Below are 13844 nucleotides of genomic sequence, written 5' to 3' on the forward strand. Positions count from 1 at the left end.
ATTGCACAGCTCAGCCGGGCTGTCATTTTCCTGGCACGGGGCTCCAGTCAGTGCTGTGGCCGAGGCAGAGGAGGCGGGGGGGCAGAGAAGTGCCAACTCCAAGAGACACCTCAGAGGGAGGCAGAGCACAAGGCCAGAGTCACTAACCCGACCCCTAAAGAGTCCTAAGCCAGGATGTGAGGTACCACTCTTCAACTTTGGGACTTAGCTGTAGGTGGCTATGTGAAGCTTGCTCGCATAGTGTCCTGCTAGGCACCCATAATGACCAGACTTTGGGCTAAGCCTCAGTTGTCTGTTGTGGGCAGGAAGAGAACCGAGGAGCCCAGAAGGCTTGATGGTTCAATTCTGTCACTGGCGTTCAGGAGATGAAGGCTTAAATCCTTGCTTTTGCATCTGTTTCTTTATGCCAAGCAGAAGACTTGCAGCCATAGGAGTCACAGAGAGGAACCATAGCCACATAGAGAGTAGTGCACAAGGTGCGTTGCCTGGTAATTCCTCTGGGCTCTGAGAGACTGGACTAGATCTGGCAAAGCAGGAGTGAACACAGTCTCCCTTTCCTTAGGTGCAAGTGTGCTGAGAAACAGACTCTGCAGGAGAGTGCTGTCTATCATTCCCTAGATGGATTTTGTCTTCCAATTTAATGCTGCCATCAGAATCTGAATGATCCTCAGGGCTAGTGGGAATAGTGGGCCAGGAGAGGCCAGATGTCTTGTCTGATGTGTCCTACTGAAGCCAGTCCTTCCCCTGTCTGAGAAGGGGGCCTATTCATCAGGATGTTGACTTGTCTGTCTCGGCGGTCTTTTTGAGCTTTTTCTTTGGAGTCATTGGACTGTACTGTACCCTTCCTTTGAGCAAGGATTCAAGCCATGAAATAGCAGAAACGTAAAGGTGTGTACCAGGAGAGGCTAAGCTGGGTGGAAAGAATGTTTGCCAGCAATACAAGAGACAAATACCTACACGTAAGTGAAATACTGATTTAGCCTTTAGGCTCCAGTGTTAAGGACAAACACTTTGGCCAGTATGCTGCTCCTTTTGAAGTGCTTTTGAAGCATCTGTATTTTTAGACTCTTTGACTTCTCACTAGGTAAGAATAGGTGGAAGTGCTCCACCTGGCTTCAAGTGTCTCACATATGTGACAGGACTGTCATCTTAACAAGAGGGCAATATGCAGCTCAAAAAAAAAGCAGGGCCAGCACAAAACATGCAATTTGGCTTTGGTTTTAAATGGAAACCATGTCTAAGTATTCTTTAATTGGCTTGTAACTTTATTTTTTTCATTCCCTGAAATTTGCAAACCCCTTCTTTCTTTTCCTTTCTTGGCTACAGGAATTTTCCACTGTGAAGCAGAAGTTTCCAAGCTGGGAACTTTGCTTTGACACACCCTGAATGTCCTGTTACATGAATGTTACATGAGCAAAAAGGAAAATATTTTTGTGTCATTTAGCACATTTAGCAACCGTTTGTGCTGCTGGCAGCACAAACTTCTACCTGTTGCCACCTACCAGCAGGAGGAGCTGGGTGACGAGGGCTCTCCCTTTTCTGAAGAACCTCAGTTTACAGAACAACATGAAATGCTCAGGTGAGCGGGGTGGATTCTACTGGAAGCCACCCATTTCCAGCTGTGCTGAAGGTGGCAGTGTGTTCAGGCCTCCCTCAGGTGGCTGCGAGCCAGCAAGTGCGTGGCGCAGCTGGGAGTTGCACAAGTGGGTGGAAAGATAATCTGTGCTCTGAAGAGGTCTTTGACTCGTGTTTCATCAGGTGCTGTTCTCTTGTACCACAGGCCAAAGACCTTTGGGGGTTTAACCTCTTGGTCAAGGTGAGTCCCATCAGAGCAGGCCGCAAGCTTGTGATGAGGAGCTGTGAAAAGGTTCACCTGGAGCCTTCCCCCCTGCACCCTCTGTCCGCTGGCCTGGCCCTCACATTCATAGAATCATAGAATCATAGAATCATACAGGTTGGAAAAGACCTCTAAGCTCATCGAGTCCAACTGTCAACCAACACCACCATGCCCACTAAACCATGTCCCTAAGGGCCTCATCTACACGTCTTTTAAATACCTCCAGGGACGGTGACTCCACCACTTCCCTGGGCAGCCTGTTCCAAGGCCTGACCACTCTTTCAGTAAAGAAATTTCTCCTAATGTCCAATCTAAACCTCCCTTGGCGCAACTTGAGGCCATTTCCTCTTGTCCTATCGCTGTTACTTGGGAGAAGAGACCAACACCCACCTCGCTACAACCTCCTTTCAAGTAGTTGTAGAGCGCGATGAGGTCTCCCCTCAGCCTCCTCTTCTCCAGACTAAACAGTCCCAGTTCCCTCAGGCGCTCCTCATAAGACTTGTGCTCCAGACCCTTCACCAGCTTTGTTGCCCTCCTCTGGACACGCTCCAGCACCTCCATGTCCTTCTTGTAGTGAGGGGCCCAAAACTGAACACAGTATTCGAGGTGCGGCCTCACCAGTGCCCAGTACAGGGGCACGATCACCTCCCTACTCCTGCTGGCCACACTATTCCTAATACAGGCCAGGATGCCATTGGCCTTCTTGGCCACCTGGGCACACTGCCGGCTCATGTTCAGCCAGCTGTCAACCAGCACCCCCAGGTCCTTTTCCTCTGGGCAGCTTTCCAGCCACTCTTCCCCAAGCCTGTAGCGTTGCCTGGGGCTGTTGTGGCCGAAGTGCAGGACCCGGCACTTGGCCTTGTTGAACCTCATACAATTGGCCTCGGCCCATCGATCCAACCTGTCCAGGTCCCTCTGCAGAGCCTTCCTACCCTCGAGCAGATCAACACTCCCACCCAACTTGGTGTCATCTGCAAACTTACTGAGGGAGCACTCGATCCCCTCGTCCAGATCGTTGATAAAGGTATTGAACAAGACCAGCCCCAAAACTCAGCCCTGGGGAACACCGCTCGTGACCGGCCGCCAACTGGATTTAACTCTGTTGACCACAACTCTCTGGGCTCGGCCGCCCAGCCAGTTTTTTACCCAGCGAAGAGTGTACCTGTCTAAGCCGTGAGCCGCCAGCTTCTCTAGGAGAATGCTGTGGGAGACAGTGTCAAAGGCTTTACTGAAGTCCAAGTAGACCACATCCACAGCCTTTCCCTCATCCACTAGGCGGGTCACCTAGTCATAGAAGGAGATCAGGTTGGTCAAGCAGGACCTGCCTTCCATGAACCCGTGCTGGCTGGGCCTGATCCCCTGGTTGTCCCAGACATGGCTCGTGAGCACCCTCAAAACCAACTGTTCCATGATCTTCCCCGGCACCGAGGTCAGGCTGACCAACCTGTAGTTCCCCGGATCCTCCTTCCGGCCCTTCTTATAGATGGGCGTCACATTGGCGAGCCTCCAGTCGTCCGGGACCTCCCCAGTTAACCAGGACTGCGGGTAAATGATGGAGAGCGGCTCGGCAAGCTCTTCCGCTAGCTCCCTCAGTACCCTCGGGTGGATCCCATCCGGCCCCATAGACTTGTGAGCATCCAGGTGGCGTAGCAGGTCATTAACTTCATCTTCTTGAATTATGGGGGGTTTATCCTGCTCGTCGTCCTTGTCTTCCAGCTCAGGGGGCTGAGTACCCTGAGGATAACCACTCTGACTATTAAAGACTGAGGCAAAGAAGGTGTTGAGTACCTCAGCCTTTTCCTCATCCTTGGTGGCAACGTTCCCCCCTGCATCCAATAGAGGATGGAGAGTCTCCTTGGCTCTCCTTTTGTCATTAACATACTTATAAAAGCATTTTTTGTTGTCTCTCACGACAGTGGCCAGGTTGAGTTCTAGCCGGGCTTTTGCCTTTCTAATTTCCTCTCTGCACGACCTAACACGATCCCTGTACTCTTCCTGAGTTGCCTGCCCCTTCCTCCACAAGTGATAAACTCTCCTTTTTTCCCTGAGTCCCAGCCAGAGCTCCCCGTTCAGCCAGGCCGGTCGTCTTCCCCGCCCGTTCTTCTTACGGCACATGGGGACAGCTCGCTCCTGCGCCTTTAAGACTTCCTTCCTGAAGAACGTCCAGCCTTCCTGGACCCCTTTGCCCTTCAGGACTGTCTCCCAAGGGACCCTCTCGACCAGTGTCCTGAGCAGGCCAAAGTCCGCCCTCCGGAAGTCCATGGTAGCGGTTTTGCTGGCCCCCCTCTTTACTTCACCAAGTATCGAGAATTCTACCATTTCATGGTCGCTAAGCCCAAGCCGGCCTCCGACCACCACATCTCCCACCAGCCCTTCTCTGTTCGTGAACAGCAGGTCAAGCGAGGCATCTCCCCTGGTGGGCTCGCTTACCAGCTGCGTCAGGAAGTTATCCTCCACACACTCCAGGAACCTCCTCGACTGTTTCCTCTCTGCCGTGTGGTATTTCCAGCAGACGTCCGGAAAGTTGAAGTCCCCCACGAGAACAAGGGGTAGCGACTGGGAGACTTCTGCCAGCCTCTGGTAGAATATTTCATCTGCCTCCTCATCCTGGCTAGGTGGTCTATAACAGACCCCCAGCAGGATATCTGCCTTGTTGGCCTTCCCCCTCATCCTTACCCACAAGCACTCGACCTCGTCATCACTACCATCGAGCTCCTGACAGTTGAAGCACTCCCTAACATACAGGGCTACCCCACCGCCTCTCCTTCCTCGCCTGTCCCTTCTGAAGAGCTTATAGCCGTCCATTGCAGCACTCCAATCGTGAGACTCATCCCACCACGTTTCCGTGATGGCGACTAAGTCATAGCTACCCCGCTGCACAATGGCTTCCAGCTCCTCCTGTTTGCCGCCCATGCTGCGTGCATTGCTGTAGATGCACTTGAGCTGGGCTGCCGATTTCTCCCCCGACAATGGCATGCGGTCCCTAGGCTCTTCTCTAGCAAGCCTGGTTTTATCCCCGTCCCCCTTCGAATCTAGTTTAAAGCCCTCTCGATGAGCCCGGCCAACTCACACGCGAGAATCCTTTTCCCCCTGCGAGACAGCTGAACTCCGTCCGTCGCCAGCAGGCCTGGTGCCATGTAAACCTCCCCGTGGTCAAAGAAGCCAAAATTCTGCCGATGGCACCAGCCCCTGAGCCACGTGTTGATCCGAGGAGTTTTCCTGTTCCTTTCAGTGTTCCGCCCTGCCACTAAAGGGATCGAGGAAAACACTACCTGTGCTCCCGATCCTCCCACCAGTCGCCCCAGTGCCCTGAAGTCCCTTTTGATCCCTTCGGGACTTCTCTCTGCAACCTCCTCACTGCCAGCATTGAGGCCCTGGCCTTGGCCCCAGCCCTTGTGTGGGCTGCACTGTCGGCGTGCCGTGCCTGGCCCTATACCTCTCTGATCCTGATGCGGCTTCCCGGTGTGAGCGGGGACCTGCCTCGTCCCTGCAAGCCTGGCCTGGTGGCTGGCAGACTCTGGCTGACCCTTTCACTGTTGCGGCACCTGCTCCGCTGACCTTGCTCGGAGCTGGTTACCACTTTCATTACTCAGAGACACCTTTGGGTTAGAGCACTGTATTTATTTGGAATAAGGAGTGTTGACGATGCTAATACATAATTGATAATCGATGTAATTAGGTATTACATTACAAACAAGGTTGTATTATTTCAGATACTTGCTACAAAAGCACATGAAATTCAGTGTGCATTAGAGCGTTTTTTAAATTTAAAAGGATAAATTGAGGTGAAACAGGCCACCCACCTCCTCTATAAATTGCTTCTCGCAAGATACTTTTGCTCAGGGATGAGTCCAGGTTAACATATTCTCAGGCAATCCCTTTGCACTCGAGTAGGCAGCTGTGCTGTCCCAAAGATGGGCTTTGCGGGAATTCCTGTCTGCCTCAGCACTAGGAGATAGAGGCGATGCGACATATGGCCAAAGCAGCCCTTTAGACTTCTAGAGCTGCATCTCTGCTTTGTTAACACTCCAGGCTATGCAGGTATGTCCCTGCTGCAGGTGTGGGATAAACCCTTAGGTGTGCTTGGAAATGGTGGCCTGGAAGAATCTGTCTTGGTTCTGCTCTGAATCAAACCAGCTGAACTATGCTCAGCACATGTTCTGTTTTCATTTGTGCTACTGGGAAATTAATTTTTGCTTTTCACTGAGTGCTTCTCTGCCCAACGACTGCATCAAACTTCGTATTGGTCAGCTTTTTCAGAAAATCCAGGGCGCGTTCTGGAAACAACCTGAAAGAGGTAATAACATGAAATTAAATGTAGGATGAGAAACTTAAATTATGGGAAAAAGCGGCACCACAAGTGAGGGAAGAGCTAATCTGGGAGTGGAAGCATGCACACACAGATTAAGACCAAGGCTTAAACTGTGTGTTATTTCCAAAGAATACATAGCCCTCATCAATCTCTGTCTAGTTTAACTCCAGTCCCTTATATATGACAGTTCCAAGGCCGGGTATCTACTGGGCAGTATTTAGGTTGCAATACTGCTGCAGGATCCAAGCAGGTTCAGTATTGAACAGCGATAGGTGCGTATTGAGTGTTTTATGCTCTGAAAAGCATAAAAGCAGGCCTATGGAAGGATGAGATGTTAAAACTGAGGTGCCATTTCCTCTCCTAGGATTTCTTCTCTTATGACTCATGTATCTTTATGTCCCCCTGCCTCAAATTAAGAGAAAAAAGCAAAGTTATCCTAAGGGCTTTGACAGCATTAGGTTTGACTGGTCTATGCTTCTGCAGACTTGCACTGTCAGCATGCAGCTCTTGGTGATGCAAAAAGACTTAAAAGCTTTTTCCCCACTGTGTGGTGTCGGGTTTTGCAAACAAGATATTACCAAGCATTTCATGAAATACTGTAGAAGTTAACTGAAAAGTTAACTTAGTTGTTCTTATGTGAATTCCAGAATTGGAACCTGAGCTCTGGTAAAAACACCTCCTCAGCAGAGCAGCTACACTAGATATTAAAGATGTGTGAGAGGACAAATCTTGCTTTATGTGGCAGAGAGAAGCAGTAGAGCCCTTTTGAAGCAACTTTCCCAGCCTCTGTGACCTCAGTCTTTGGTGTTGACATGAAGAAACAAATACTAATAAGCAGCAGGTCCTCAGTTCTTTCTGGAACTACACTGGGGCTGTTGGTTCAGAGAAACCGTTGTTCGCAAGCCTAAGAGAAATGGCGATCTGTGAAGAAAACGTGTTCTCTTCTCCCCCTCCCTGCCTATGAGGCTGTAGAGCGGTTGAGTTCTACAGTTAGCTGCAGAAAGTGGATCACAAGGACCAATGAGAGGGCTCAAAAAAATCTTTCCGTATGATGTCTGCTGTTGTCATTAGAAAGAAACACTGCTATTTCATTAACTTGTTATGTGTTCGTTTCTTACTAAAATATTTCAGATGGGTGGTGGTTTAAAAAATAATACTCTTTCCTGCATACAGTTACACATTATCTAGTTACTATAGGCATATTGATGTCAAACCTGGACTGATAAATAACTGAGTATAGTGATGTCAAACACTGAAGAGAATACAAAATAAATGAAACTGGGTTGAATGTGAACTTCTGCTGTCCAGCTGTCATTCCAGGGTTTCTCTATGCTGCAAAACGGTATCTTTTAGTACAATGAGTGCAAAACGCAGTTCGTCATAAAATAAAAATTAATCTTGAATCAGATGTTACAAGTTTGAGGGTTTTATACTCAGGTAATGAGCATTGATATGTTTTTCCCTCCTCGCCGCCCCCCCTCCCCTTTTTTTTTCTTTTGCTACTTACATTTCAGAAAGTAAAGCAATACTTAGATGTGATGGAACAAAAACCATTTTCTGGTTGGTCAGTATTCCTTCCATCAGGGCCTCTACAACTTCCTCAATCTCCAAAATCTTTCCAAGCCTAGACAGGAAAGCATACATGTAAGAGCTACGGTGGTAAAAGAGGGGTGGTACTAGCTGATGTAGGATGCTTCACATATGCACAAACTCAGGTAATTCAAATGCAACCATTATGTGGGTTAAATGATACTGCAGATTTTCTTTAACCAATGCTATATACCAATTTATCTCCGGTTTTATATAGTCAGTTGGAATACAAGGCCTAAAGATGGGGGTAATATGTAGTGCCTTCCTGCAAAGAAGGAAGGACAGGAAAGCAGAGTTTTGATAGTTACCTTGTACTGGGGTTTTTGACAAATCCAGTGTTTATAAAAACCGGACAAAGACACGTAGTTTTTATTCTGTCCTTTCCCAGGGTAGACAGTTCCTCTGTCAGAGCTTTATGAAATCCAACTGCAGCAAACTTGCTTGAACTGCAGGACGGGAAAAAGCACAAATGAGAAGGCAAAAACACTATTTCTAACTTTCTACAACTGGAAATGGCCTAAAAGATCACACAGAGAAGAGAGGGCAGGGAATAATTCTAACTTTCCCTGTGCCAGAGTGTAGTGCTGGATTAGATATTGCTGCTTGGGGGAGTAATTGTGGAACGCAGAGTGGGTGTCTTTCAGAAAAGTTGCCTTAGTGAGGAACAGACAGATGAATGTCAGGAATTCTTAGAAAATGATAGCTAATGTACATTAATCGATGGACTTCCCGTTTTTCCCATGTGAGAAGATTCTTAGAAGGAATGCAGCCTGAATCTCTAAAATTAGGAAGGATTGGCAGGGTAGAAATGGAGAACAACCCTCTACTGCTTCTCGTAGCGCTAGGAATGTCTTCTGACACTTGCGTGTGAGTTTTGAAATAGAGGAGCATTACGCATGCAAAATCGAGGAAATTAATGCCACAGAAATCGGTGCAGGCCAGGAGAATAAATCAACTCTAAAGAAAATAGAACCAGAGAATTAGTTTATTGACTGCTATTGATTTGGACAGTGTAATCGCAGTAAAATCCCTGGCTGGGGAGTTCTCGCATTGCCAAGAGTGAGTGACTCTCTAAGAAGGAGTGTTCCCAAGGGAAGGTTGCTCTGTCTGGAGCTGCTATTATAGACGGCTACATCTGACGCAGAATGACAATATGCAATCTAACAGTTTTTCTGTTCATGCACCGTGATTCAAGCGATTCTAGTAGAAACAGGCAACGCATCGACCTCTCAGTTGCAAGGTTGGTCACAACACAGTAAGTATTATCATGTTTTTACCTTCCAAAAGGTGGTTTTACAGTCAAGAAGCAATTTTATCTCATGATGGCAGAAGTATTTCTATACACTACGGTCACTACCACAAGGGTAGAAAGATCAAAAGCTACTCATCAGGGGTTTACTTGACAACACTACAACAACTCACAGAAGCACTACTTTCTAGGAAGGAGAAGGGAAGAGGGTACCTTTTTTGCTAAGCAAAAGTCTGGATCAGTGAGGGAGAGATAAAAGGAGAAGCTTTCATTAGTTGATGTGTCACGTGACTATTCCTTCATACAAGCATTGCTCCTGATTCAGTCAGAGCTAATAGGCAAATTGGCGGGAGCCTCCAGGCATCCTGAAGCGCTGGCTGTTGTGTTTTTTTCCTCCTCAGTACGGTCCTTTGGACGTACCATATTCAGTGGGAGGATTATTTTGGTTATTCTGTGCTTGCTGATGGAGAAGACGCAGTTAAAAATAAAAACATGAAGAGAGCTGATTTTAAAATCACTTACCAATAAGCCACCATGAAAGAAGTCACAAAATGACCTGCTGCCGAAGCCACCGTGACAATGTGACCGTGGTTGTTGTTCATCATGGCTGGCAGAAAAGCTCTTGTGGTCTTGAAAGTCATTTAAACCAAGGGGCAAAAATGGGGGGTGGGGGCGGCAGAGGAGGAAAAGAACAATGTTTTCTTAGGCATATTCAACACTGACCCTGGCTATCATTAATTAAGCGACTAATGCTATTGCTAATGCTACGATGTGCTGCACAGCACCTCAGGTTCTGAGAGCCACAGAGATAGCCGTTCTCCGTTCAGCTGGTACAATTGGCAACCTATTTTCCAAACAGGTATGTTTCAGGAAGTCGGCTATAAACAGGAGCTGATGCTCACATCTTTCCCATGCTGCTTTTTAGGTTTCAGGTGTCAGCGGCAACGCTGCCAGGGTCTCACGCCAGCACGTACAATAAAACACGCATCAATCTGTGGCATCTCTTTTCTTCTGCTGCAAACAACAAGCCCTTACCAGCTGAAACCCTCCCACTCTCTAACCCCTGCTGGAGCTGCCCTACCCCAGGGGTCAGCTGTGGGTGTGCCAAGGACCCAAGGCCCAGCTCTGATAGGGCCCAGCTGTGTCACCTCGACTCAGACTGCTGGGAGAAAGCTGTGAGAAAGTCCGCAGAGAGATGAGAGAGGTACCAGTCACGAGGAGAGGCAGGACTGATGGGAGGTGGCCTCCGAAGTAGCTCAAGGAGCCAGGAGGGAAGGTGGCGACACAGCGAGAGGCTAATCAACTTTCTCAACAGTCAGTCTAGCTGTTGTGCTAGCTGGGTGCCCCTGTGCTATACTCGTCCGAAAGACGCTTTTGTAATTCACTGGTAGCTGAAAATAACTGTTAGTCTAAATATGCCTCCTCGACAACGCTCCCAAAAAAGGGTAGGTATGAAGATGGTAGTGACCCTTACCCAGATGTGAGCAAGAATGTTGACTTCAAACATTCTTTCAATCTGGTGGTCCTGAGTCGAGAGCAGGTCAGCAGCTGTAATCACACCAGCGTTATTCACCAGGATGGAGACGTCCCCAATGTCCTTTTTCACCTTTTGGACAGAAAAAAACCAGAAAGGTTGGTGTCATTCGTTATCAAGAAAATGGAAGGCTGTGGAAGATGAGCGACAACTACTTTAATTCTTATCGTTGTTTCTTTTAGGGAGAGGAAGATCGCGCCACGTTTCCAGATGTGGTAGGAACTGTGCAGTAGTACCATGAAATCTGGTTTAGATCTGATGCTTCTCCCTTAATTACTGCCAGTATTTATAGTCTTCCACACACTGCCCACAGACACAGTATGCTCTGTGTAGTCACAGTTGGGACTATGGACGTACAGCGTTTTGATTGTTTTGAGCCAGCTGGACCACATCCTTTACAACAAAATGTTTCAAATGTCCCCAGTGTTGTTTGTGTGCTGTTCAGGAAGCTAAAAGGAAGAAGTTCCTTCAGGGGCTGGAAGTCTAAAGAGCAAACTTGGCAACGAGGCGTGATACGCCGGAGCCTCACAAAAGAGGATGAGACTGGCTGTGATCTCGGAAGTGCTACTTCGCTCTCTGTACAGAAAGCAGCAAGAAGTGGGGAGATTCCAAGGCCTTGCATGATTTGCGTACAATACCTCTTCTCTTGTTTTCCTGACTTTTCTGAAAATCGAGCACGTTTGGGTAAGCCTTTGGACGTGCCCCTGCTCCCCTACCTTCTCTGCAGCACTGTAGATTTCCTCCCTTTTGCTGCAGTCCACCACGTAGGCTTGAACACTGGCTCCCAGCCTTTCGCATTCTGCTGCCGTGTCCTCAACGCCGTGCTGTAAGAGGCAGAAAAGAAAGACATGCATGCGCAACTGTACCCTGCCCGCATGTTGCTGCGCGGGCACCGCGGCAGACCAGTTAGAGGCTGAAGATTTGTCCTGATCGCATAACCCTTGCCAAGTCCCTGAACGGTTTGTGGCTCCCAGGGCAAGAGCCGTAGCCGGAGTCCGTGGGAGGACTAGTATTCCGACCTTAAATTTCGGACCTGCATAGAAGTGACTGCCAGAAAGGGCATGTGGCAACAAGAGAGAGTTGGCCTCGGTAAAGCACACGTAGCTAGGCTGCAGAAAGGGCCACTCGGTGACTTTCACAGCACAGCAGGCAGACACCATGACTGTAAGCAGAGCTCTTAAAACACAGGCCCAGCTGACACCCCCGAGATATGAAAAGTGACTCTATGCATTTCTGTATTCACAGACTGGATATGAGAAGAGAGGTGGGCTCTGGAGTGCACGATGCAGAGAGACGTTTCAAAGGCGAGAACAGCCTTGACACATATGGAAGAGATGTTCCGTTAAGATGCATTTGTGGACGCTGCCTGTCTCAGTGAAGAACTGAAACTGTGATTCCCAGATGAATGCCAGAGCCCAAGCACTGCTCCCTGGACACAAAGTCAGCTTTTTTTTTCGCAGTAACAAGCAAATATGAACTGTTGTCTCAGTTCATGTCTTGGTTCTGAACATCTGTTCCTATGGCAGAAGACTGTCAAAATCCAAAGATGCTATTTTCATTCAGCCACATTTTTCTCCATTAGTGTGGTCTAGGCATTTCATCATTTGTCTAAACATTTTGGAGGTTTTGTTGGATGTGACCAGGGGTGTGAAGAGCATCTGGCGATGTCCATCTTTTATATTAGAGTGAAAGAAATAGTAAGCCCATCTTTCTGCCTCAAAGCAGGATCAACAGGGTCATGCTGTTTCTGACCTTCTATCACCATCTAAATTGTTCTTAAAACCTTCGGGATCCACTGCCTCCTTTGGCAATGTATTTCACTGCCTGCTTCTCTCCATACTTACAATACATTTCCCAGCAGCAAAGCTCACTCACTTGCTATTCAGAGTATTTCTTTCCTTCTTTCTCCATTCCAGTGAACATGGACAACACTCTACTTGGCAGCAGCCCTTTACACATCGGGAGACCGGTGCCACGCCTCCTGCCACTCCAGGCCAGGAGTCTGGCCTTAGCCGTAATGAGTAGCATGAAGAGACACTGAAAATATTCGACAATATCCTTCCTATTTATACATCCCCTTAAGCTAGGCTTGTCTTGGGTTGGTTTTTTTTTTGTTCGTTTGTGGTGGGCTGGGTTTTTTTGCAACTTCAGGATGACGTGATGAACTCCTCCGCAGTTTCTGATCCACTGTGTCAGAAACCTGTCCCACGCACTGCTGCCCAGCCACTCACCCCCTCTGTACAGCCCGTCGCTCCTACGCACAGCACTTTGCCTTGATCCCTGCTGAAGGACATTCTGCATGTTTGTATCTGTCCACCCTCCACTTGCCAAGGTCTTTTTGCATTCTAGTCAATTTAGCTGAAATAAAGAGTTGGGGCTAGTGTAAACATTTAGCAAGGCACCCTCGACACGTGTCACTGCGCCAGAGGGCAGCAGGGCTCACAGTCAGCTCAACGCAGTGATGCCCGTCAAGATGAGTAAAGAGGCAACGTCTCCAGCAACGTTCGCGGAAGATCTGAGGCTAGAGAGACAGCGAGCAGAAGGTAAACCTGCTTCTCTGTAGGAACAGGCTTCTGGTCTGAGCGTGCCTTTTTCTGCCAGCCTAGGCAGTGGTTCCAACAGCGGCTTGCTGACCACTGCACTCTTTGACGTGCTGTGCATGCAACCTCGCTGATTACCACTGAGTGACTGTGGGACCCAGACACCCAGGGTGCAAGTGGGACCAAACCCTCTACTGGCGCTCAGCGTCCCACTCAGTGAGCTGATCGTGAGCCGATGGGAGCGGCCGTGGAAGGAGGTGACATGAATGCAATTTGTATGCAGCCCTTCTTACGCTATTAAAACCCCAGTGGCCTTGGAGATTAGCGAGTCAAGACGTGAATTGTACCATTACCTTATTGATGTCCCACAGAACCAGTCTGCTTTGACGCTTGGCGAACTCCAAGGCAGTTGCTCTCCCTACGCCGTGGCCAGCACCCGTGATGAGAACAAGCTCTCCGCTGACAGACTTTCTCTTCACAGGGACAAAAAGCTTCACAAAAGCCTCCAAGTAGGAGTAGATGAGCGTAGCCAAAAACAGGAGAAGATCCAGAAACGGATTCATTGTTTTTCTGAAAGTCCTTTGATTGCCTGACTGAACTTCAATCTCTTTGACGGGGATGTGGGTTGTTGATTTACCAGCAGCCCGCGGCCCGCCGGAGCACGCACCGCTCGTCCTGTCAGTCACAAGCCTCTGCCCCGGCAGGAACCACCCCCTCGCCGCCGCCCTCCCCGCGCCACCCGGCCCGCCCCGGCCGGGCCCCAGGCCCCCCTCGCCGCGCGG

At 48.8% G+C, this 13844-nt stretch overlaps 1 protein-coding gene across 1 annotated transcript; it reads right to left on the reverse strand.

Moving 5' to 3' along the window:
* Nucleotides 1-5437: 5437 nt before the first annotated feature.
* On the reverse strand, nt 5438-13724 carry LOC142082136 (estradiol 17-beta-dehydrogenase 11-like). The gene is made up of 7 exons (XM_075149933.1): nt 13416-13724; nt 11239-11346; nt 10463-10594; nt 9511-9617; nt 8048-8185; nt 7657-7773; nt 5438-6125 (listed from the first exon to the last, which is right to left on the reverse strand). Exons 1-7 carry the CDS (start codon nt 13623-13625, stop codon nt 6038-6040), a joined length of 900 nt encoding a protein of 299 aa, XP_075006034.1. The 5' UTR covers nt 13626-13724; the 3' UTR covers nt 5438-6037.
* Between the last annotated feature and the right edge of the window lie 120 nt (nt 13725-13844).

Source organism: Calonectris borealis, chromosome 4 (assembly GCF_964195595.1).
Source record: "Calonectris borealis chromosome 4, bCalBor7.hap1.2, whole genome shotgun sequence".
NCBI lineage: Eukaryota > Metazoa > Chordata > Aves > Procellariiformes > Procellariidae > Calonectris > Calonectris borealis.

What these genes read in the sequence shown, in the direction of transcription:
- LOC142082136 (XM_075149933.1), bottom strand. Translation starts at nt 13,625, where the DNA reads ATGAATCCGTTTCTGGATCTTCTCCTGTTTTTGGCTACGCTCATCTAC. An exon ending in TTCTGTGGGACATCAATAAG is followed by an intron (nt 11,347 to 13,415) that starts GTAATGGTACAA and finishes TGCCTCTTACAG; the next exon opens with CACGGCGTTGAGGACACGGC. An exon ending in GTCAAAAACCCCAGTACAAG is followed by an intron (nt 7,774 to 8,047) that starts GTAACTATCAAA and finishes TTTCCTGTCTAG; the next exon opens with GCTTGGAAAGATTTTGGAGA.